At 57.2% G+C, this 24,688-nt stretch overlaps 2 protein-coding genes across 5 annotated transcripts in view; one reads left to right on the top strand and one right to left on the bottom strand.

Annotated features, from left to right (window-relative positions):
- Positions 1–1,121, top strand: part of TRPC4AP (transient receptor potential cation channel subfamily C member 4 associated protein) — a 71,170-nt gene extending 70,049 nt beyond the window's left edge. For 2 of the 4 annotated variants that reach the window (XM_090286297.1, XM_090286296.1), the window contains exon 19: positions 168–1,121. In XM_090286297.1, the coding sequence (XP_090142423.1) occupies positions 168–338 (171 nt within the window). In that variant the 3' untranslated portion in view covers positions 339–1,121. The remainder of the gene's footprint in view (positions 1–167) is intronic. The other 2 variants (XM_090286299.1, XM_090286298.1) reach the window with 1 other exon arrangement.
- Positions 1,093–24,688, bottom strand: MYH7B (myosin heavy chain 7B). Its single transcript, XM_090286300.1, has 41 exons — positions 24,564–24,688; positions 23,166–23,272; positions 22,843–22,986; positions 22,254–22,410; positions 21,920–21,947; positions 20,512–20,608; positions 18,274–18,297; positions 18,041–18,133; positions 17,846–17,909; positions 16,717–16,815; positions 15,980–16,083; positions 15,694–15,832; positions 15,303–15,421; positions 15,061–15,210; positions 14,712–14,882; positions 13,379–13,558; positions 13,154–13,286; positions 12,991–13,067; positions 12,489–12,576; positions 11,937–12,054; positions 10,325–10,448; positions 10,084–10,220; positions 9,078–9,333; positions 7,833–8,075; positions 7,187–7,363; positions 6,928–7,073; positions 6,481–6,571; positions 6,005–6,394; positions 5,245–5,371; positions 5,038–5,156; positions 4,749–4,945; positions 4,251–4,600; positions 3,958–4,082; positions 3,721–3,836; positions 2,844–3,240; positions 2,643–2,768; positions 2,368–2,538; positions 2,181–2,285; positions 2,002–2,097; positions 1,389–1,526; positions 1,093–1,296 (listed from the first exon to the last, which is right to left on the bottom strand). Exons 1-41 carry the CDS (start codon positions 24,652–24,654, stop codon positions 1,285–1,287), a joined length of 5,826 nt encoding a protein of 1,941 aa, XP_090142426.1. The 5' UTR covers positions 24,655–24,688; the 3' UTR covers positions 1,093–1,284.

Below are 24,688 nucleotides of genomic sequence, written 5' to 3'. Positions count from 1 at the left end.
TGCCCCACCCAGCTGGCTGGTGGGTGGGCTGCGGGCACGCAGACCCAAGGCCCCTCAGAGGGGTGTTCGGGGTGCGTGGTCCCTGCCTGGGCCATGTGGTGGGCAGCTCTTTGTCCCCTTACCATAGCCCTCCCCGTGGGGTGCCGGGCTCGGCCTGGGTCCTCCAGGCTCCCCCCCCCAGCCCCTCTCTCTTTGCCCAGAGCTCCTGCATCAGCTTCTCATACTGGAAAGAGACCGTGTCCATCCTTTTGAACCCAGATCGCCAGTCACCCTCTGCCCTTGTCAGCTACATCGAGGAGCCCTACATGGACATAGACAGGGACTTCACTGAGGAGTGACCTTGGGCCGGGCCTCGGGAGGCTGCTGGGTCAGGGCCAGTGTGGGTGCGTGTGGGTATACGTGCTGCACGGCCTGCGGCGTCCCCACCCCTCCCCTGCCTTCCTGCTGCTCTCTGCCCGCCCCAAGTCTTCAGGTACAGGCTTGGTGGGAGGGAGTGTCTGGAAGTCCTCGGCCCTGTGTCTGAGGGCCCAAGGTCATTGGGGAACCTTAGTTCCTTCAAGATCCCATGATAAGGAAAGGGGCGCAGTGCCCACCCTTCCTTCAGAACCTCGGGGCCCTGGCCCAGCAAGAGGCAAGGGGACTTTTAAAAATAGCTCTGTGTGAGCTCCTGCCCAGTCTCTTGGCTGTCAGTCCTGGGGTGGGGAGGGAGATATGGGCACCTTCCCCCAATCTGTGAGCCAAGTTTGCCCTGGCCTTTGGACCCAGGCAGAGGCTTCTGAGCCCTGGGCAGGGGTGGAGGGTACCAGAGAACGCTACCTTCCCCCAGCCTGCCCGTCTCTCTGTCCCTCCCTCGTTTTCCTTTAGCTCCTCTGGTTCTGTTTGCTCATTGGCCGCTGTGTTTATCCCAATGGGTGCCCCAGAAATGGGGGACCTTCTCCTTCCATCCCTTGGGGCACGGATGGCTGTGTCCCGCCCCAGCCCGTGTCCCGGGGCAGTCTCCTGCTCGAGCCCAGACACAGGAGCCTGCCTGGGAGCACACCCTTGGCCCCTCCTTGTGTTGCCAATTTATTAACAACAAATAAACCAATTAAATGGAGACTATTAAAGAACTTTATTTTAAATGACTGATGTGGACCTGACTTTGTCTGTGGGACCATATGCTCCCCTCCTCTCCTGAGCCTCAAAGGATGAGGAGGAAGCCAGCTGGAGCTGTAGAGGAGGCGTGTATTCAGGGTTCAGCAGCGAGGAGGAGACAGCAGGTGAGGGGCAGACAGCAGGCGTCGGTCACTCCTTGTGCTGAGGGGAGAAGGGTGGCTGAGTGAGCTGTACCCCCGGGCCCCCCATGTGGGCGGCAGGATGGTGCCCTGGTGCCCCAGGCCACCCCTTACCTTGTGGCCCAGGGCATCCCGAGTCCGTGCACGCAGCTTATTGGCCTGGGTTTCTGCCATGTCTGCCCGCTCCTCCGCATCATCCAGTTCATGCTGGGCCTTGCGATACTTGGCCAGGTTAGTGCTGGCCTGCTGCTCCTGGGGGCACAGGCAGGCTGGGTCACCCTTTGGTAACTGATATGGTCAGTTTGGCCCCCTCCCCATCGCAGAAGGTGTCTGGCTTCTCTTGGTCCTCCACTCTGCTCCCACCACCACTACCAACAGCCCTTCCCGCCCCTCACCAGCACCCACAGCAGGAAGGAAGGGGTTGAGAAACTCCGTCCAGAGGTGCCCACGTGCCAGACCTGGACCAGAGACAACTGGGTCTCGTCTCTTGCTATTAGACTGTGAGAAATTGTCTCTTCCCCCTGGGACAGGTGGGTCATGAGCTGGGTCACCGCGCTTGAAGGCAGGCAGCCCACCTAAACACAGTTGTTAGCCATGGGGAGCCGCGGGCCACAGATGGAGCAGGGCTGGCAGCTGCTGGCCTCTCTCCTAGGGCAGGCCTTGAAGCTGGGCTCACAGGCATCCAGCCCAGGCCCTGGGGACCCTGACCCAGACCCAGTACACTCACCGCCTCCTCAAACTGCCGTTTGTAGCTCTTGACCTTGCTCTGCAGCTTGTCCACCAGGTCCTGCATGCGGGCCAGGTTCTTCCTGTCCTCCTCGGCCTGCACAGGTACAGGGACTCAGGTCTTGCCCAGACCAGACCAGCTCTCAGGCCACCTCTTCTGGGGCGGACCTAGTCACCCACCTGGTACGCAAGCTCCTTGACCCGGCGCTCGTGTTTCCGCACCCCCTTGAGGGCCTCGGCGTGCTTCTTCTGCTCAGCATCGAGCTCTGCCTCCAGCTCCCGCACCTGTGAGCAGCCACAGCTGAGCCTACGCCTGAACCTGCCCCCAGGCTGCCCACTGTTCAGGGGACGGGGACGCCCCACGCACCTTGGCCTCCAGCTTCTGCACCTGCTTCTTCCCACCCCGGAGGGCAGCTTGTTCCGCTTCCTCAAGCCGTGTCTGTAGCTCCCGTACTGTCTGCTCCAGTGTCTTCTTCATCCGTTCCAGGTGTGCGCTTGTATCCTGCTCCTTCTTCAGCTCCTCAGCCATCATGGCTGCCTGTGGGGGAGGAGGTGGAATGGTCAGGAGGTGACTGGCCCCAGGGGAAGTCCCTGTGGGCTCTGTGCTTCCCCCACCCACCCACAGCCTCTGCCCAGCCTCACGTCTGTGATGGCCTTCTTGGCCTTCTCCTCAGCTTCCCGCCTCTCCTGGGCAGCCTCCTCCACCTCTCCGCTCAGCTGGGCCAAATCCACCTCTAGCTTCTTTTTCTGGTTCAGGAGGCCTGTGTTCTGCAGGGAAGCAGAGCCTCAGAGCTGGCCAGCAGGCGGCCACCCAATGCATCCCTTGTGAGTTGCTGTCCCCACCTGCGAATGCAGGAGATTGAGGCGCTCGGTGGCCTCCAGCAGCTCCTGCTCCGCCAGCCGCCGGCTGCGCTCGCCCTGCTCCAGGGCAGCCCGCAGCTCCTCCAGCTCCGTGGCCAGCAGCGTGCCCCGTCGCTCCAGAGCTTGTGCCTGCTCCCGGAGCTCAGCCGCCAGTCGCTGCTCCTCGTCCCGCCCTGCCTGCTCCTCCTTGAGTTGGGCCTGCAGCAGCCGTGTAGCAGCCTGTGCCTCCATGGCCTGGCGGGTGGCGTGGCCCAGCTGCAGCTCCAGGTCATTGAGGTCCCCCTCCATCTTCTTCTTGAGCCGCAGCGCCTCATTGCGGGCCCGTGTCTCTGCATCCAGGGAGGCTTGCAGGGACTCCACTGCACGCTGGTGGTTGCGCCTGTAGGGGACAAGGAAGGGAGTGGGAGTCCTGGCCTTTGAAAAATGGGTGGGCACCTAGTGACGCACACCTCTCAACCCTCTATATTCAACCTCTGCACCACACCTGCTCTTACAAAATGCCCAAGGAACGCTGGAGACATCTCATTTTGGGAATAAGTGATTCATCCCTCCCTGGTTTCAAGCCCCTTGTGACTTCCTGTTCACCATCAAGCAAGTTCACAGACAAGAGTGAGGCTCCGGAGCAGACAGATATGGGCTGAACCCTCCTGGCTCTCCCCTGGGCAAGTCCTTTAGGCTCTCCAGGGCTCACCTCCTGACTGGACAATTATCCTGCCGTGAGAAAGCTGAGTGGGAGGGGCAAACACTGCTTTCCTCCTCCTCTCCCACTCAGGTGGCTCAGACAGGAAGGGCTGTTAGCCCTGGGGAGGACGGTCGGACTCCGGGTGGTGGTGGGTAGGGACGGCCAGGGCTCCCACACCTCAGGTTAGCACACTCCTCATCTTTTTCTGCCAGCTTCCGGTCCACTTCCGCCTTGACCTGGGATAGCTCCAGCTGGATCCGGAGAGTCTTGGTCTCCTCCAACTCTAGGGCTCCCTGGGGTGCACAGTAGGCAGTGTGGGCTGGGGGGTTCTGAGCGTGTCTTAGGGGAGGGGAGAGGCCAGGGAAGCAGTGTGTCGGTGCCCACCCCACCCCAACCCTGTGGCTGGCCCCTGACCTCGGCCTCCTCCAGTGCAGCCTGGAGCTCGCTCTTCTCCCCTTCCAGCGCCTTCTTGGCTTTCTCCAGCTCCTGGATGCTCTTTCCACTGAGGCTGACATGGTCTGTGAGGTTGCTGATCTCCTCTGCAAAGTGGACAGGGCACTGAGGAGCCAGCCACTCATGGCTCATGCTCCAACTCAGGTCACAACACTCACCCCTAATTCCAGGGTGACCCCACCAGGGCACCTGTGTGGCTCTAAGGTGCTCCCAATGACCCCAGAGCAGTTCTCTGACCTTGGGGTGGCTCGTACCCTGTAGGTTCTTGTTCTCCCGCTTGAGCGTCTCCAGGGCCTCCAGAGCCTCCTCATGTGTGTGCCGCAGCCGGAAGAGCTCAGTGCCCAGGCTGCGGGCCTCCCTCTGGGCTGCCTCCAGCTCTCGTTGCGTCTCCTCCTCCTGCCGCCGCCGCTCCTCCAGTGCCCGCTCCAAATGCCGCTGCTTCTTGTCCAGCGCGGCCGCTGCTGAGGTCGCCCGCTCCAGCTCCAGGGTCACGTCCTCTGACTCTGTTTGCAGCCGCAGTTTGGCCTTCTCCAGTGATGAGCACTTGGCATTCACAGCCTCAACTCCCTCCTCTGCCTCCTGCAGCCGCAGGGCCAGTTTCTTTCTAGGCCATGGGAGCAAACATAGTTTGGAGTGTGTAGCAGAGCGAGGCTGGCAGAAGCATACCCCCTCCCCCATCGCCCCTCACCCCATCAGGGCCCAGAGCACAGGTGTCACCTGTGTGGTGATGGCCCTGCTGGCAAGGCACTCACTTGGCCTCCTCCAGTTCCTCAGTCCTTTGGATGGCGTCTGCCTCGTACTTGCTCCTCCACTGGGCCACCTCGGCATTGGCCTTGGACAGTAGCCGTTGCAGCTCCGCCTGGGCCTCGGCCTCCTCCTCGTGCTGCTCCCGCAGGAGGTCACAGTCGTGCCTCAAAGCCTGCACGGCATGGGCCAGCGCACTCTTGGCCTGCAGGGACCCCCGGGGACCTCAGCATTGGGCCGGACCAGTGGCCCTGATGCCCACACTGCCCTCTCTGTGGCAGCCACTGGCCAGCCCACCTTGTTCTCCTCCTCTAGCTGCCTCCGTAGTTCCTCCAGGCTCTGGGTGGCCGAGGCCTTCCCACGGCCCAGCTGGCTAATCAGAGACTCCTTCTCCTCAAGCACGTGGCTCAGCTCCCCTGCAGCCCAAGGGGTGAGGCAGCAGGTCAGCTGGGCGAGGGGTGGCACTGAGGCCCCGGGGCGGCCCAGCTGAGACCCTGGCCTCACCGTTCTCGGTTTGTAGCCGTCCGTGCTGGGTGCTTGCATCTGTCAGCTGTCGCTGCAGCTCCTCCACCTTAATCTTGGCCTCACTCAGCTGGTCCTCGTAGGTCCGGCACAGCTTCTCTGCATTGGCCTGAGATCCAGAGTCACAGGGCAGGACAAATTTGTGAATCAGAGTGCAGGCTCTATGGCTGCCAATCAGATTGGGACCTGGGATGGGGAACTAGAAGCCTAGACAGGCTCAGGAATCGAAGACAGAGCAGTACCCCAAGTTCAGGGTCAGAGATTCCACTGCTGGGCTATGACTTATAAGATGGACATCAGAAGTGAGAAGGTTGGACTAGTCTCGAGGCCAGTAGGTCAGGCTAAAGTTAGGATACTAGAGTCTGAAGCCAGCTAGAGACAGTGGTCAGAGGCCAGCTGTCAGGATCAGGTGGTACAAAGGTCAAGGGTTGAGGATGGGCCCTGGGATTCAGGACAGAAACAGTGGGGACAGTTATTTGGTCAGAGTTCATAGGTCAAGGGCAGAGAAGTTAGAATTGGATGATGGGTCAAAAGTGACCTGGAGTCAAGGCATTGATTTTTGGAGTCGGTTTGAGGTCAGGACTTGTGCAGGTCAGGGGTCAGGATCTGCTATTGGCCTGGGGTAGTCAAGGGTCAGCAGCTGGAGGCAGAATTGATCTAGAGTCAGGTTGTCTGTGGGATCAGAGCTAGGAGGGGTTGCTGAAGGCAAGTCAGAAGTCAGGATCAGGAAGGAGGCAGACACCTTGCCACGGGCCAAAGTCTCCACGCTGGTACCCAGGTCGTCCACCTCCATGCGGAGCTCACTCTTTTCCTTTTCCAGCTTCTGCCGCACCCGCTGTAGACTGTCCACCTGCTCACCGAGCTCTGCTGCACTCTCCGCCTGCTTACGCCGCAGGGCAGCCACCGTGGCCTCGTGCCGCAGCGCTGCCTCCTCCAGCTCCCGCCGCAGCCGCCCCAGCTCGGCCTCGCGCTTGCGGGAGCCCTCCCGCTGCCCTGCAGACACGCCGCCTGCCTCCTCCAGCCGCTCACTCAGCTCCTCCAGCTCTCGGGCTGCCTCTGCCCGCTGCTTCTCCACACGGGCCCGGGCTGCCCTCTCTGCCTCCAGCTCCTCTTCCAGCTCCTCTGCCCGAGCCTGGGGACAGCGGGCCACAGCTGTCACCTCCTGTCCTTTCCCTGGGCCTATCACACCAGTTCCTACCTACCCCATTCCCCACATACCTGCATCTCCTTGATCTTCTTCTGTAGCTGTGCCCCGAGGAGCTGCTCGTCCTCCACCCGCAGGTTCAGCTGACTCAACTCCGAGTCCTTCCTGGGGTCACAGAGGAGTGTGAGCCTACCCTGGTCCTGATTTCCATCAGCCTGCCTGGTCCCCAGCTTGCCCCCAGCACACGCCCTGCCTGAGGCACTCCGCATCCAGAGCAGCCCCGGGTGACCTCCCCTAGGCCTTCCTCTCTAGCCCGGCCTCAGAGCCTGGCCAGGACCCTTGGTCCAGGGAGGGCAGGGCACTGCCCTGGGCACCTAGTGACCCCCATCTCTCAACCCTACATGTTCAGCCTCTGCAGTCATGTGGAGCTGACTAGAGTCCAGAGGGATTGAGAAGTGGGGTCAGCCCCAGGAGGCCCCTGCCGGCTGGGGTGTCTGGTCTGCTCCCCACCCCACACCTACTTCTTCAGCATCTCCTCCAGCTGCTGCTTGTCCTGGGCAGCATCTGTCACCGACTCCTGTGTCAGCTTCAGGTCACCCTCGAGCTTGCGCTTGGCCCGCTCCGTGTCCATGCGCAACTTCTTCTCCTGCTCCAGGGAGCACTCCAGCTGTGGAGGGTGCAGCAGCCACGCTCAGCCACGCTCAGCCACCGGGCCCAGCCAGGCACTGTCCCAGCTTCCCTGGCACCACCACACAGCCCTCCGCTGTGGCCCTGACTCACGTCTTCCACCTGCTGCTCCAACCGAAGCTTGGCCTTGGCCAGCGCGCTCACGCGGTCCTCCTCGGCCTGCAGGTCCCCCAGGGCCTGCTGGTGGGCCTCCTGCAGTGCCTTCTTCTCCTTGGTCATCCGGGCCGCCGACTCCTCCAGTGCCGCCATCTCCTCTGTCAGGTTCTTCACCTGTGCCAAGGCCAGGGTCACCGTGGGGATGTCCTCCCACACTGTGGTCTGAGTAGCCACCCCTCCAGTGAGCAAGCAAGTCACTTCACTCAGAGCCTCGTTTCTTCATCCCTAAGGGATGATAGTCCCGTCCTCCCCGAGGGACCCAACCGGGGCTGTTGAAAGGGTTCGGTGACAGGCAGCACTGGGGGGTGCAGAGCTGGGGTGGGGTTCCTGCCCTCAAGGAGCTTGCAGTCCAGGATCGCTAGCATTTGCAGAGCACCTACTGTGCACTAGGCCCTGTGGTGGGTGCTAGCAAAGACGAGTGACACACTGAGTCCTCCTCACCCACCCTAATGAGGCCAGTGCTGCTATTAACCCCGTTTGACAGATGAGGAAATTCAGGCCCACAGAGAAGTGACCTGCCCCGGGGTACACCACAGGGGCCTGGGCAGAGCCAGGAGCAGCACCCGCAGCTGCCTGGCCCCACCTTGTTCTCGGTGGCCTGCTTCTCCTTCTCAGCCTTGGCCAGTGTCAGCTCCAGGTCATCAATGTCCTTCTTGAGCTCCGTGCACTCATCCTCCAGCTTGCGCTTGCGGGCGGCCAGGTCGGCATTCACCTCCTCCTCGTCCTCCAGCCGCTCACTCAGCTCCTTCACCTTCGCCTCAAGCTGCACCTTTGACTTGATTAGCAAGTGGCAGCGCTCCTCGGCATCCGCCAAGTTGTCCTGCTCCTAGAGGGGACAGAAATGGGGCAGAATCAAGGCAGGGCCATAAACCAGCTGAGGGGCACCGGCTGAGCCCTGGAGAAGGAAATTCATCTGTCCATGCAAAGGTGTGACTTAGCTGGGCTCTGGGGACCAAGGAATGCCCAGGACCTGCTCTTGGCCCTGAAAGGACTCAGTTGGGATGAGGGCTTGGGTGGAAGGCTGGCAGGGGCAGGAGTGGCACCTTCAAGAGGGGAGCATTAGATAGGCCAGGGGCAACCCAGAGTGAGGCCCAAACAAGGGCTCCAGGAGAGAAGCACACAGCTGCGGCCCTCTAAAGGGGCGGGGTGGGGGGCAGTGGGCACGCGGAGCCCTGCACAGCTTGCGGGGGGGTCTCCTCTCCCACCTCACCGCTGCCTCACCGCGCCCAGCTGCCTTACGGCACCTGCACCAGTGGGTGAGTTTTGTGACCACAAGCCCATCTCTGGCATCCCACCAGTGTCTCTCCAGAGCTTGCCTGGCACACAGGTGACACAAGCTATTTGCTGAAGGACAGAGCGGCTCAGTGGGCTTGGGGATACTCACGACCCTTGACCCCTACCCTTTGGTTATTACTGTCACGGGCCACCTGGGTTCCCATGGCCCTTAACCAAAGGGAATGTGGAGCGGAGGGTGGCAAGGAGAGGAGAGCTGGGCAGGTGGGCTCCACCGCAGCTCAGCAGGGAGCTGTGGTGGCATGGGGGCGGGAGCATAGCACATGGGGATGACAGCCGTGGCTGGGAAGGCTGGGTAAAGAGGCGGCTATACATTCACATGGACTCGAGTCCACAGCATCACCTGGTGCCCCCCTCCCCCCCGGGAGAAGGAAGCTGGATCCAGGTGAGGTCTGGGCCCCTAGACCACACTAGGTCTGCTCTGGCCGGGGGCTCTGGTTGGAGTATTTCCTTGGAGCAGCCTGGGGTTCACTGAGGGTGCCAGAGGGCACCAAGTCACTGAGGAAACCCCACCTCTCTCCCCTCCCCCACTCACTGCCTGCAGCTGCAGGGCCAGGTCATTCTTTTCCTGAGTGACGCTGACGTGTGTCTCCTCCAGCTCCTGTCGCTTGGCCTCCACACTGGCCAGTGCCGATCGCAGCCCTCGTAGCTCTGCCCGCAGGGCTGCCAGCTCCTCCTCGGCCTGCGCCGAGCGCAACAGCGGCTTCATCTTGAAAAACAGCTTCATCCATGACCAATTCTTGACAGCATTGAAGGCACGGATGTTCCATTGAATGGTGAACAGGGCATCCCTGGGGAGGGCGGTTAAGAGGTGCCCAGCAGCTTCGTGCTGTTCCCTTCACAGTAACAGTGCTGATGGTCCCCAGGCACCTCCCTTGGGCCAGGTTCGCCATGTGTGGTCTCACTTAATCTCCCCAAATGCCCTCCCAGGTAGGTCCTCACGCCTCTGCTTTATAGGTGAGATTGAGAGAGGCCCACGGTCACACAGGCATGCCTCCAGAGAGAGGGTTCACATGCCTTGAATGTCCTGGTGGCTCTTGCATGTGTTCTAAAGAGACCAGGAGTGGTACTGCCACTGGGCTCTGGGATCAGACCACTGGGGCTCATGTCCCAGCCTCCGCCCTCCCCCTCCACTAGGCCAGCTGGGCAGATGGCCCTGATCAGGTACCCCCTCTACTGAATGGAGATAATTGTAATACCTATGTCTTAGGACTGCCCTGTCCTTTCCTGTCCTTCAAACAAGATAATGCACATAAATTCTCCTGCCTGGCACTTAAGAGTCTTGGAAAATACTAGATGTCATTATAATCACTCTGGGCCACGCTCCGGGATGGAGAGACCGGTGTTCTCACCCCAGCTTTCAAGGTGAGGAAATGGAAGCTGGGGGGACAAGGGGCACAAAACAGCACCTTGCCCCTTCAGAGACACCTGCAACTAGCCATAGGGTAATCTGACCCACAGGAGAGTGTGACAGGGTGGCTCCGTGAGCCAGGGGACACTGGTCCCACCACAACCCCTGTCCCCATCCCTGCCCCACTCACCTGCCTCCAAGCAGGCACTGGTACTCAAGGCGCATGAGGCGGCCCCGGCTTCGCGCCTGTAACAACGTCAGGACCTTGGCAAGACGCTGGTCACGAAGCTCCTCCAAGATGCCTAGAAGCCCAGCCTTGAAGAACACCTTGGGGAGTGGGGGAAGACAAGTGTAACCTCCAACTGCCAGCATGTCTCCTTCCAGTGTGGCCACCACACCTGGGGTCAGCCTGAACTCCTGTGTGCCCTGACCTTGGTGTGGCCAAACTGATACTGGGTGTGGTCGATGTCCAGGGAGCCCAGCAGCTTCTCTGTGGCCTTCCTGCTGTCCATGAAGGTATCATCCGGGATAGCACTGGGGTTCAGGATGCGGTACCTGGGGGAGCAGGGAAGGGCTGATGAGGAGGGGGCTGGGCAGAGCCAAAGAGTGGGAAGGCAGGTGGGGGGAGACTGGAGCAGGGGAAGGCATTGCGACACTGGGGGACTGGGTGTGTTCTGCTGAAAAACTTGGATTGTGTTTAAATGCACCCAGTAGTTCTTTAAGAGGCTGCAGTTCTTACAAAAGGCACACAGTACTTTATAATTTTTTTGAGAAGACAAAAAATACAAAGCAGGTGATATGATATATAGCACATCTCAAACTGACGAAGTATTTGGGAGAGAATGTTAACCAACAAGCGGACACACTTGCATGTGTGTACGGGGTTGTGCAAGCCAGGTGGCTGTGGCCACACTGCGAAGGCAAAACCCCAGAAACACAGAAGGCCCTGCACCAGAAAGCAGGGGTCACTAGACTGGGATATTTCACAGCACGATGCTGCATATCACTGCACATTCCTCCAAAACCAGAATGTGCAACCCCAAGAGAGAATCCTAGTGTAAACCATGGGCATTGGGTGGTGATGATGCGTCAGTCATGGTTCCACTCTGGTGGGCAATGTTGATCTTGGGGAAGCTATGAGTATGCGGGATGGGGAGAATATGGGAAATTTCTGTACCTTCTACTCAATTTTGCTATGAACCCAGAACTGCTCTAAAAAATAGTCTTGATTTAAAAAAAAAAAAAAAAGGAAGATGATACAGACGTATCTCTATTGATAAAGAACAATCTCCAAGACATGTGGTTACGTGAAAAAACTAACAGACTTGTGTGTGTGCACGTGAGTGAGCCCACATGTGCAGTATTTGTATGAACATGTGTAACAGTCAGTGTGGAAGATCAGTTACTTCTGGAAGGAGAGGGACTTTGGCTGCTTGTAGCCTGACAAAACCATGCTTATAAAGGGAAGGGGAGAGAGCTCACAAGGTGCCGGCATGAATACACAGCCTCGTCCACGTGAGCCCTCCAGTTCCCAAACCTACATCCAGCTCTGCCTGCCCCCAAGCTCCAGACTAATAATCCAGTCTCACCCATGACTTCTCTTCTAGGACATCTGCTGGAGATATGTTCAAAGTGGAGCTCAATCCACTACCCCCAACAACCCCCCAAATCAAAAGCTGTGTTTGGTATATCAGCAAATCTACCACCAGCTCCTCAGTTGCTCAGGCCAAACATCTGGGAGTCACCCCTGTCTCTTCTCTTTCTTATCCTGTATCCAGTTCATCAGCAAGGCTGTTGGCTGTTTGTTTCTCCCCACAGCCAGCCTCCGCGTCTCAGCCACCACCATCTCCCGCTGGGACTCCATCCCAACCTTCCCCCAATCACACTGTGTCCTCCTCAGTGATGGGAACTGTCTGGCTCTAGCATGCGTACCCTTCCCACCCCCCCTCAGGCTGTTGCCTCCACCAGGTGAAGGTTGAGGAGGAAGGTGACTGTGTCGGGGGAGCTGGGGAAGAGCCAGGGCTGGGGCGGGAAGACACCCACCGCTGCCGGAAGTCGGCGTAGAGCAGCCTGTTGGGGAATCCTTGGCGGCAGATCCGGATCCCCTCCAGAACCCCATTGCAGCGCAGCTGGTGTAGCACCAAGAAGGCATCCATAACCCCTGGACAGGTGGGAGTTAAAGGAAAAGGTTGGAGGTCAATGGACACACCTTCACACCTTGAAGAAAGACCAACAGTCCAGCCCTGGCTGGTGTGGCTCAGTAGGTTCCATGCCAGCCTGTGAACCAATGGGGCACCGGTTCAATTCCTGGTCATGGCACATGCCTGGTTTGTGGTCCAGGTCTCCAGTTGGGGGTGTGAGAGAGGCAACTGGTTGATGTATCTCTCACATCGATGTTTCTCTCCCTCTCTTTCTCCCTCCCTTCCTGTCTCTCTAAATAAATAAATAAAATCTTAAAAAAAAAAAAAAAAAAAAGACCAACAGTCCATATGTGGGGCCCCACAGAAAGGGAAGATCCAGCTTCTAGTCTGCCCAGACCCCTCCCTTCAATGCTCTCCCCAACCACCACCACCCACCTGGCCCCAGGGTGCCTACCTGGGGTCTTGTTCTCATTGGGGACAATGCATCGAACAAAGTGGGGCTGTGTGGCCCGCAGGTTGGTCATCAGCTTGTTAAGGTTCTCCTGGAGGTGGGGAGAGGAGAGAAGGCACACAGGACAGAGAAGCAGAATTGGAGACCACAGTGGATCAGCCTGCTAAGGCCTGGGGCCAGGAGCCTAAGTGTGTCTCCACACGTCTGTCCTTCCACTCTGCTCCTGTGCCCTCTGCCCTCTTCTGCTTGACCAGGTCCCTCTCATCGAGATCTTCACTCCCCCACCTAATCCCCCACAGGTCCCACCCCTCCCCCCAAACCCTGCCCAGGCAGCGTGGGGACGGGAAGCAGCACAGACTTGCTGTGATGTTCACGTGGAGAGGAGTTAAACATCACTGCAAGTCTTAACAGCCGCCCGCCCAGGGTGCAGGGGACAGATCGGGGAGCGAGGACCAGGCTGGAGGCTGCGGGGTAAGGCCTGCTTGGGGTCCAGACTGGGCCTCACCTTGTGCAGCTGGGATACAGTCTGGAATGATGCTGCCTTTTTACGCTTCTCTTTCACCCCAGACTTCGCAGGCTCAGCTGGGAGAGACATAAGGACCCATCACTGCAGGGCCATCACTCTGTGAGTGCCCTACAGAAGGGCAGTGTAGCCCCTTGGTACTCACTGGGGCAGGAGCCCGCATAGTTCTCGTAGAGGGTAGCCAAGAGCTTGTTCTGCGACTTTTGGAAGATGGGGACCACTGTCTCATTCAGCGGATCCTTGTTTTTCTCCAGCCAGCCCACAATGCTGTAAGGCACCTGGCAGAGATCAGACAGGCGCTGAGCAGAGGCAGAGAGGCCCAGGGAAGGGAGGAGAATGGTCAAGAGCTGGGGTTCCAATGGGCACCTACCACTCCGGCATAGTGGACGACCTCAAAGTGGGCCTGGTATCTGCGCTTCCTGTCGGGCCTTGGCTGCTGGAAGTTGGGCGACTTCCCTGCGTGGTTGTCGTAGAGCTTGGCCCGGAAGCTGGCGTCTGAAGCCTTGGGGAACATGCACTCCTCCTCCAGGATAGACAGGATGCCAAGTGGCTGGGGACAGGGCGTGAGCCTGAAGGGCCTCCGTTGTGCCAGCCCACCCTCCCAAAGCCCCTCCTCTGAGAGCCTTCCCAGACACCCGCACCTCCGCCACCTGTCAGAGGGACAGAGACCAGACCTGCGCCCAGGGGCCCCGTCTGCTAAGGCAGAAAGGAAAATGGGTAGCATGGCCTCCAGCCCTCTTCTGCATAACCTGCAGCCCTTTGTCCCGCTCGGTTATGACAACTGTGCAGACTCAGACCAGCACCTCTGCACCCTCTCACCACCGCCACCTCACAGCCCCTCACACATGGTACAGTCAGAAAGCAGCTGGGTTCAAATGGCGGCTTCCCCGCTTACTAGCTGTGTGGCCCTCAGACCTCCCTAGGCCTCTGTTTCCTGACCTGCAAAATGGGGGAATGAATACTTTGTGCTGCTTTAACAAGAAAGAAAAAAACACCTGTCAACCACTTAATAAATGTCCAACAGGAGATTGCAGAAATGCATTGTCTGAAAATCATCTGCTGCATGAACTATCGTGCCCTCTTCAACAACGTTTAATGTTCAAAATACATTTTCAGAGAAAAGGAGGAGAAATGAGTCTGTGTCTGTAAGAGAAAACTGATGCCCAGGATACAGGACCTGGAGGAAACTAACCAAAGTGCCAAGACTCTGATTGATTGTGTTAGGATTGGGGAAAACTTCTTTCCCCTTCTGTCTTTTCAAATGTTTCTTTCTTCCATTCTTTACACAAGGGGGAGACATATGTAATATTTCACAATCAAATAAACAGGTAAGTAAGCACATCCTACTCTGCCCCACTCCCAGGGCAGTTCTGAGGGTCCAGTGGAATTGTGGCTGCAACAGGGCCTTGCAAACTGCAAAGCTGTGTCCACCCATGAGGGGCTGTTGTCAACAGCGTGGGGGTGACATGCACACAACTTGCAGCATTGCTCACACATACCAACATGCTTTCACAGTCTCCAGCACACCTATCACACACATGCCTCCATCCCCATTCATGGCATGTAGAGAGAGCTGGTCACAGCCAAACACACGCACAAGCTTACTTCAGGGCAGAATCACACACGCACACGCACATGTGCACGTACTCTCCCACTGTGCCCGCCCCCGTCCCCCACGGGAGTGCGCCTGCGCCAGGCTTCACCTTCTCAATGAGGTCAATGCAGGGCTGCAGGTCCAGGCCAAAGTCGATGAAGACCCAGTCGATGCCCTCCCGCTTGTACTCCTCCTGCTCCAGCACAAACATGTGCTGGTTGAAGAACTGCTGCAGCTTCTCGTTGGTGAAGTTGATGCAGAGCTGCTCGAAGCTGTTAAACTGCAGAAGGAGGTACCCGGCTCAGCAGGCCTCCTTGCAGATGTGGACAGGGAGGCCGAGGAACAGGGATGTGCATGACTTCACCCTGCCCCAGGCAGAAGCCCAGGGCTCCTGTCCCCACCCACCCTTGGCCCTCCACCCCAGAGAGAACAGAGCTGGGGTTGGGGCCTGCCCTCACCTCAAAGATCTCAAAACCAGCAATGTCTAGGACCCCGATGAAGAACTGCCGGGGCAGTTTTGTGTCCAGTGTCTGGTTGATCCGAGACACCAGCCACCGGAAGAGCCGGTCATAGGTGGCCTTGGCCAGAGCCCCCACAGCAAACACCACCTGCAGGGGTAGGGATGCTGGGCTGGGACCTGGCAAGGTGGGGGCCCTCCCCCAGCTGTCCTCAGGTGGGCCCTGGCCTGCAAACAACTCACCTGCTCCACGCTCTGGCCCTTTGTCACATACTCATTCCCCACACGCACTCGGGGGTGTAAAAGGCCTTTGAGGAGGTCCCCACTGTTGACTCCGATCAGGTAGGAGGCTTTGTCAGCACCTGGCAGGGCACACAGGCAGGAGGAGGAGGAGGAAGCCAAGAATTTGAGCACCTGGGGTCTCAACTGGCCTCAGCCTGGCATTAGGAGAGGGGAATTGAGAGGGGTCAAGTTCAGGGCCAGCAAATTGTACAGCTTAGGAAGGTGAGGGTGTGGAGTTGAGAAGTCAGGAGTTATAATCAAAGCCAGGGAAGACTGAGGTCAGAGGCTGTGGACAAGGGTTAGGGCTCATGGTCACAGACAGGACATTGGGATCAGGGCCAGGACCCCTCACTCTCTGTGCCGTCAGCCTCTGCCTGCTCCTCCCGCTGCTTCTGCTTGAACTTCATGTTGCCAAAGTGCAGGACGGCGCCCACAATCTTATAGCAGGCACACTTCTCGTCCATGCTGAAGCCCAGGATGTCCATGGCATGCTGTGGTGGGGGATGGCAGCGTCGGAGAAGTCTGGGCTCCTGGAGCGTCCGGCCACGCTAAGGGCACTCAGACTGCTCCCGACCTCCACCCAGCCTCACACGGCCCCACACTGCAGGCACCCCACTCTGCTCCCACCCCAGACGTACGTCAGTGGCCATGAGCTCCTCCCCATCATCCATGTTGTCCACTGTGATGACGCCCTGGCTGCAGAAGTGGTAGTCGTAGGGGTTCATAGAGAGAAGCAGCATGTCTGGGGGACACAGCATGGAGAAGGTGGGTCCAGCTGTGTTCACCTGGCCATCCTCCACCCCCATCCCAGCATGGTGGGCCCTGGGGGCCAGCCCCACAGCAGTCAGGGGCCCTCCCAGGACTTCATGTAGTCTGTTTTTCATCCCACTCCCACATCCATGGCTTCTCTTTCTTTGTGGTTCTCTGAGGAAGGACCCCCAGTCCCCACATCTCAGTCACCCCTCCATCACTGTCCATCGCCATCCCTCTGGCCCAGACCCTGTGCTGAGGCACAGCGAAGACCAGGCTCTGCCCTCAACGGGCTTGCAAAAGAGGAAAGCTGGGCCTAGACAGAGCCATTGGTCCTTCCTTCACGCTGGGTGGGGCCTCTCTAGTCTCAAGACAGCAGGAGGGACAACTTTGCAAGGGCAGTGGCACCAAGGGGCCAGTCCCCTGCATGAGGAGAGGGCTTGGCAATAACCAGGAAAGGAGTGAGGGGAACAGAAGGGGTTCAAAGGGAAGAGGGGATATCACAGACCCCGGAAGGGGGAGGGAACAGGCACCCCACGGCCAGGTCTGATGGGGGCCACACAGCCCCCACTAGCACCCAGCCCTGTGTGCTCCACTGTCCACCCTATCCATCCCTGGCCCTCACCCTGCAGCTCTGGCTTCTTCCCTGAGAGGATCTGGTAGTAGATGTGGTAGCCACGCTCTCCGGGCAGCTGGAAGATCACCCGCGACTTCTCCAGGAGATCTGGGAGAAAGGGAGAAGCTGGCCTACTAGCCTCTGCACCTCCCCGGTGCAGGTCGCCCCAATAGGGCTGAAGGGGCAGGCAGAGGTGTTAGGGAAGCGCAGGGGAGAGTGTAGAGGCACAGTGTGCACACGTCAGCATGTACTGAAGGGTGTCTCTCCATCTGTGCACATGTCACAATGTGGGAATATGTGTACCTGTGTATACATCCGTGTGTGACTGTGTGTGTGTGTGTGTGTGTGTGTGTGTGTGAATGTGGGTGCCTGGGGCACGTATTGATTTCTCCATTCTTTCATCTATGATGTCATTCCTTCATCCACAACACATTCCTTTCCTCCAGGGCAGGCTGGGGTGCTGCACATGATCAGCTGGGCATGGATTCTGATGCTCCCTGACCACCACCATGTGCTTGTGCTTATCAATCAGGATCTGGCCACGAATCCCAAGGTGGGGAATAGTCACTGTTGGGGCTCCTCTGTGCATGTGGCCTGGGCACCTGGTATCCGCACAGCTGGGCTGGGGGAGGTGGGATGGGCAACAACCCCAGACAGGTGTTAGGAGGGGCTCCCAGAAAGGATGGAGACTCAATGAGTAGAGAGGAGGCTGGGGCAGGAAGGGCACAGGCCTGCCCTACTGGCCAGAGAAAGGTCGGGGCGGTGTAAGGGCCCAATCATAAACAGCCTACTAGCCAGATAAGGATTTGGGTCTCCACCTCAGGGCGACAGGGTCTAGAAAAACTTCTAAGCAGGAACACAGTGTGGTCAGATCAGCATCCCTGAAAAGGTCACTCTGGCTGGAAGATCAAGCAGAGGAATGGAGGCTGGGAGACCCCATAGAGGTCTACCATAGAGGCTGATAGAATGTTCCAGGTGAGAGATGAAGTGGCCTGAGCTGGGCAGCAGCCAGGGGATAGAGAAAAGTGCCCAAAATGGGCAGAGCCCCAAGGACTCCATGGATGCTCAGTCGGAGCAGAGACTCAGGCCTGGGTCTCGGTTCCCATCCCCGCCCTCTCGCTTCCTCGCCCAGACTCACAGCTGTCAATATCCGAAGATGCCAGCTTCCCAGAGGGACCAAAGTGAATGCGGATGAACTTGCCCTGTGGGCAGAGGCACAAGCTCAGTCAGGGGTCCAGCCAGTGCTGCCCTAGCCACTGAGGGCTCCCTCCACCTGTGTCTCCCTGCTGCTGATTCCACTCCACCGCCCACCTCTCCCACTGTGGCCACTCACAAAGCGGGATGAGTTGTCGTTCCGCAGGGTCTTGGCATTGCCAAAAGCCTCCATAGCAGGGTTAGCCTCAATAATTTGATCCTCGAGGGTGCCCTGGTGGGGTGAAGGATGCTCATTGACTGGGACCCCAGATCAGCCCATCCCAGGCAACCTGTGGTGGGGAAGGGGAAGGGCAGGGTCCCCGGGACCTCATAATTGTTGCCTGCCCCACTATATACTGGCCCCATACTTACCCCAGTCTTTGTGGCCAGAACTTGCTGGGGGGGAGAAAGAAGACAATGTTAGATGGTGTGAGGTCTCACGAGGCCGGGGTGGCGACAGTGGTTAGCAGGACAGTGAACGCTGGCCCCCCACCCCACTCCCCATGCCTCACCCTCCCGGGACTTACAAGGAGAAATGCTAGAAAGTAGGAGCAGGCATGGCAGGGGGCTGAGTCTGGGGGAGGGGGTCTCCCATTGGCAGCCCTTCCCCTCCCCCAGCTGTCTCTGGCCTTTTCCATAACCCTCTATTTCCTACACACCAGGAAGTAGCCCCTGCCCCAAGCCCTAGAGGTTCTTGACTAAAATCTACTTCCCTTCAGAGCCCAGTGCAAGTGCCCCCCTCTTCTAGGAAGGCTTCCCTGGTGCTCTATGGTGGAAGAGATCTCTTTTGCCTGAACCTTTTTACCCTCGCCTCCCTCTGTGATAACCCTTCTCCACACTTCTCCTTTGTATTGTGATTAGACACAACTTTGTTGCACAATTAATTGTACACCTACTATTATGCAAAGTGGCCCTGCCACTTTGTCCTGCCAGGTGCCTACTATTACCCTGCTTTGCAAATGAGGAAACTAAGATTCATAGCAGGGGAATGACCTGCTCAAAGCCACTCAGTAAATAGGGTCAGAGCAGGCACTGAGCCCAGGCATCTTCTTCCCACAACACCCACAGCCACCCACATGTCTCACCTAGCGAGACTTATTGAATTGAGAGACTCCCACCACTGTCCTCTCCTAGCCTCATGCAGTTTTCCCTCCGTGTCCCTTTCCTTCTCTTGGCTACCCTGGATCCTAACAGCCTGAGAAGAAAGGGAGAGAAGGAAGACAGGGTTCTAGAGTGACAAATGCCATGGCCCCAGGGGACTTTGGCTATTCACTTGCCTCTAGGGAGCCCAAGACTTAATAATCCCCCCTGAGATATTGGTGGGGTGACAGAGGTGGGAGGAAAATGGCAGGAGCCCGTCCCCCCGAGCTCCACTCCACATAGTCTCAGCCAAAGATTTGGAACAGGGCTCTCTCTGGAAGGTGGGGTCAAACTTGGGGCCAAGGGGCAGGGAGACTGATAAGGCCTCTAAGTTCCAGAACTCATAGCCCCATAGGCCAGCCACCCCCACCCCTACCCAATGAGGGATCCTTTCTGACCAGGGGCCTCCCTGCCCCACCCTGCCATCTCTGGCCTCTTCCTGCCCTCTATTCCCGTCACTGGACCAAGCCCCAACTTTCTGCAGCATCCTCACAGACACTTTAGGGGGTTGAAAAGCAGGGTAGGGAGAGAAAGGAGGAAAAAGTACCAAAAAATCAACAGCAAAAAAAAAACCAACAACACAACAAAAACAACCACCACAACAAAAAACCAAGACTGAAATAAAAATCAAAAATCAAAAAATTCAAGTGGGGAAAAAGGAAAAGGCAAAAAGATAAAACAAAGTGGAGAAAAGAAAAGAAAATTAGAAAAAAGAAAAATGCCCCAGAATAAAGCAAGGCTTAACAGGACCGGGGGTGGAGGCTGTGTGGGAGGAGGCCTTGAGCTTCCAGAAAGAAAAGGTAGCCCATTTGGGGGGTGGATTTGGGGAGGGGTCACACAGAGAGCTGAACCACTGGCCTGGGGTATAGGAATGAATGTTGCACCTCAAAAACAAACAACAAAACCAAAACACTGGTCGCTCATTGTTTCAGAAATTTTCAAAAACCATACAGAAATCACAGGGCACAAAATTGCCCCCTCCCCTGGCTGCTGGGAATGCCAACTGCCTTCGGCTCTGGTGAAACTCCACATTAGCCTGCTTGTTTGACTGACAGCAGTCTTTGGTGCATGAAAACCAAGAAAACAATCACTTCTTGGCAAAAGTGGCCTATTTGGAAAATTCTCAAAATATGAAGGTCATAATGGAAGGGAATAACTAAATAAAGAGTTTTGGAATAGCGATGTTGTCCCGCCTCCTCTCTGTTACAGATGGGAACACTGAGACAGGACTGGGACTGGATCACACAGCACAGCAGAGGTGGCCATAGCCTCTCTGGTCAAGCCTTGCTCAGGCCAGAGACCCCCACCAGGGTGGAAGGCTCAGGCAGGGCTGGAAGCTCTGGAGAACCAACTTAAAAAGAAAAAAAGAATAAAAGAGAAAAAAGTGGGGGGAAAAAAAGGAGAAGAAAGAAACAAAAAGAAAAACAGTGAGAAGCAGCGGTGAGCAGCGCCCAAGCAGGCAAGTCTTACGGCCTTCTTGCCCGGCCCGTCTCCCAGGGCAGCGACGATGGCAAAGTACTGAATGACCCGCTTGGTGTTAACCGTCTTACCGGCCCCCGACTCTCCGCTTGGACAACACAAACATAAGTCACCAATGCCCATCTGGCCACTCTAATTCATCCCATCCCCCAGTGCCCCACCCCACAGGCAGAGCCCCTCTGCCCTCCCCCAACCCAGCTCCCAAGTTAGGACCCCCAACACAATCCCCCACAAATAGGTCAGACATCAGAAGTGCTGAGTAGTTTACAAAGCAAGCCAGTGTCAGACGGGAGCACACAGAATGCCACTGTTTACTGAGCACAAGGTTAGTGCTAGGCCTGGGCCAAGTGCTTTCCCCGTATTGGCTCATTTAAGCCTTAGAAACCCTGTAAGTTTAGACACCATAACTACCCCCATGTTATGGATTAAAAAAATGCCTCAGAGAAGCTCTGTGACTGTCCCTGCTGTGTGCCAGGCATGTACATTAACTTGCTGACTCCTTACAGCCCTGCAGGGTAGGTAGATAGGACTGCTTTATTTTTACTGATGAGACTCGGAGGCCTAGGGGCACCAGCAGGAGGAAGTGAACAGAGAACGCAAACCCAGGTCTTCCTGGTTTCAAAGGCCATGCTCCTAACTAACCACCAGGCTGCATATACACACGCACTCACACACAAACAATGTTCACAATGGCTTGGCTGGACGTGAACTTGGCATGTTAGAATTCTACCCCTTTCCCATGGAGGCAAAAAAAGAATCAGAAATAAGACTCAGAGAAAAGGAGGCGGTAAGAGGGAGGAAAGGGAAAGGATTCCCTATGTCCCCCTTGAACCAGAATCAGAACTCCAAAAAGATCAGTGTGGGAGAAGGTTCCAGGCCCTAGGGAGTGGGGGGTATCAGGGCTGGTGATCACTCTGGTGCTTGGATATCTCTTCCCTGCTCAGGATCCATAACATGTCCATCCAGAATGAGGGTAGAGAACATGCTCCAGTTTAGCTTCAGCTGGAACACTGACACCAAGTGGTAAAAGTCCTTCCCTAAGCACTTTATTTATATAAAAAGTATTTTCTTATCCTCACCCGAGGACATTTTTTCATTTCTTTTTTTTGGGGGGGACATTAATGAGACAGAGAAGCATCGATTGGTTGCCTCCCACACAGGCCTGGACCTGGGATCGTACGTGCCAGGATGGGCCCAAACCTGCAACCTATGTATATTCCCTGACCAGGAGTCAAACCCACAACCTTTCATCTATGGGACAAGGCTCCAACCAACTGAGCCACAAGGGTCAGGGCTAACTAAGCACTTTAGAATCAACCCTGAGAAATGATTTTAGTTCCACTCTCTTTCTGCCAGAGGGCCAGCACTTCCCAACCCATCCCCAGAGCCCCACACTTACGTGATCAGCATGGACTGGTTTTCTCTGTCTGGAGGAATGGGAAGGAGATATGGAAGTTAGCCAAGGTGAGGGACCAGCCACAGGTGGAACACTTTGGGTATCCATGCACTGGGGCAGCCCCTCCACCAACCAGACCCAGAAATGGAAAGGACCAGATGGGACCCTCCGGACTGCACCAGCTCCCACTGAGAGACAACGGCTATGCTGGAGCATCTGGCAGCAACAAAAGGAGGGCAGTGCAAGTGGAGAAAGGGGGTCCTTTACAGAGGCTTCCCTGGAGCTGGGGTGCGGGGTCTTGAGTGTGGAGAGGAAGAGGAGTCCAGGCAGCCCTTACTTCGCAGCATATCGTTGTAGGCGTTATCTGCCACGGCATATATATGGGGTGGGGCCTCTGAGCGGCGCTTTCCCTTGTAAGCGGCCACCACGGAGGGCGTGTACACCGGGAGCCATTTGTAGGGGTTGATGGTGACACAGAAAAGGCCCGAGTAGGTCTGAGGAGAAAGTGTATAGATGGGTTGTTGGAGGCTAAATTCCCATAGCTCTCACAACACTATGACTTTTGCATTATTTCCCAAGGAGTCCTTAGCTGTGCAACGTGATACCCTCTGTGGCTGCCCTGGCCCCGACCCAACCCTTACTCCTGCCCACAGCCCAGGTCCCCATCTCTAAGGTCCCACTGCGGTGCCTCTAGCCTCGCCCCTACACTCCCAGAACCAAAATCCCAGCCCTACCTCTACAGCCCCATGACATCACCCTGCCCCACCTCTAGCCCCGCCCCCCGTGCACACAGCCCTCCCCTTCTCCTCAGTCCTGTTCCCACAGCGCTTTGGCTCTACCTCTAGCCCCGCCCCTGCTGCTACAACCGCGCCCCAACCACACACAGTCGCGCCCCACCCGCAGCCCCTCCCCGACTCCTGGCTCACGTAGATCATCCAGCGAGCATAACGTTGGCGCAGGTTGTGCAACACCGAGGCCTCATTGAGGTGCGTCATCATGGCCATGTCCTCCAGCAAGTCGAAGCGGGGTGGGTTCATGGGCTGCAGCTCTGACTCCCGTACCATCAGCACCTGCCAGGGAGGCCGTGTCGTGGAGTGGCACGCAGGCAGGTATCCACTGACCTCCGCCTCGCACCCCTGTGAGCTCCCAGACTCCCCCTTCATACAGAGCGCGCTGGCCAGGAGCTACACCCCGGGGCAGGAGGAAGGGGGAGTAAAGGAGCTAACACAGAGAAAATGGGCAGCCAAACCTTCTGGTCTTTGGTCTCCACGCTGACTCTGCCCCCAGTAGCCTCCGACTTGACCTCCGCCTCCACATAGGCATCCTGTTCATCAGGTACCCAGACCCGCTTCTTCCCTGGGTTGAGGGAAGAGCACCCTGAGAGCGGCCGAGGGGCACGCAGTAGCTGGGGGTTCAGCTGGGGTTACCAAACCATGTCCGTAGAGCTGTGCCCCTCCCAGAATTCCCTCTGTCAGGTCACAGGAATACCCAGAGTAGATCCTTCCAGACTCAGGCTCCTGGCAGGGCAGAGCTGGGAGGGTCGCTAAACATCTTCTCAGGGGGCTCCCTGACTGGGGTAACAGTTCCTCACTGCCCTGATTACACACTTGGGTTCAGGTTCCTGCTTCTGCTTTATGTGCTCTGTGACCTCAGGAAAATCCCTCATTCTCTCTCGGCCGGTTCCCTCAAAGGCAAAATACTATGGGCATCTCCTGAGGTCCCATATAGAACGGCCCTTAATGTCAGGCACATAATTCTCAGGGGGATTCTGCCTCCTCCATTTCACTGAAGACTCAAACCCAGGTCTGCTAACGGTCTTGTGCGCCTTCCTGCCTCGCCGGCTGGCCCCACACCTTCGGGGATCCCGAATTACATGCTGGTTAAAGGCAGGGACTCGGGCTGCAGACCACAGAGTTCTGTTCCCTGTCCTGCTATTTACTATCCAAGTGCTTTAGTCAGGACAAGCTACATAATTTGCAGGCCCCAGTGTTAAAAATACAGACCCTTTGTTTAAAGAAATATATTAAAAAGTTCAAGATGGCGATGCAAGCGATAAATCAAACATGAGGTCCTTCTGAGAGTAGTGTCCTTTGCAAATGCAGAGATGACGCACCCATGAAGCTGGCCCTGGCCCTGGTCCCCACCTCCCCAGGTTGTTGTTATCATGCGTGGAAGGTCATATGTGCTGGGCCTGGCACACAATAAGCACTCGATGCACATTGCCTATTCTTATTATTGTCCTATGAACAAACCAGGTCATAAATAGTAGCCTTTATTCCTGTCCCTAGTAAACAGAGGCTTTGGCTCTACAGAAAGCACTAAAAATAACTCCAGCACAGGTTTTTCGGACGTGTGGTAGCAGCCTGCACCCATACCAATCATTCTCACCTCAGAGGCCTCCTGCAGCTCTGGGAGGCAGGTGACACTGTCCCATTTTACGGAGGAGCAAAGCGAGGCTTGCTCACAAACACAGTGATGTACACAGCACTTAGCTGCAGGACCCCAGACTCTGAGGGAAAGGTCCAGAGCTAAAGCTGTCAGGCCAGAGTGCATGTTCCGTCAGCCCTGAGCTCAGCGTCACCCCTCCCCACTCCTAGTCCCCGTGTATAAGGGCTTCTCTGCGGCTGTGCCCTCTGCATTCACTTACCGTCCCATGGGACAGTGTGCACCTTCATCATCTCCTGGTAGCCCTGGCGGAGGTAGCGGGCAGACTCCCCGAGCTCACTCACATCCATCATGGTGGCAGCACTGAGATGGGAGGATGAGGGACTG

Source organism: Furipterus horrens, unplaced genomic scaffold (genome assembly GCF_987537825.1).
Source record: "Furipterus horrens unplaced genomic scaffold, mFurHor1.1.pri manual_scaffold_8, whole genome shotgun sequence".
Classification (NCBI taxonomy): Eukaryota; Metazoa; Chordata; class Mammalia; order Chiroptera; family Furipteridae; genus Furipterus; species Furipterus horrens.
This window is presented reverse-complemented; position numbering and strand designations above follow the sequence as displayed.

Bases quoted from the DNA above. Each gene is read 5' to 3' on its own strand.
- MYH7B (XM_090286300.1), bottom strand. From the start codon at position 24,654: ATGATGGATGTGAGTGAGCTCGGGGAGTCTGCCCGCTACCTCCGCCAG. The intron at 7,074-7,186 runs GTGAGTCAGGGC...CACCCTCCACAG, and splicing joins TGGAGCAGCAGGTGGAAGAC to CTGGAGTGCTCCCTGGAGCA. The intron at 3,837-3,957 runs GTCAGGGGCCAG...TGTGCACCCCAG, and splicing joins CTGCACTGGAGGAGGCCGAG to GGAGCCCTAGAGTTGGAGGA.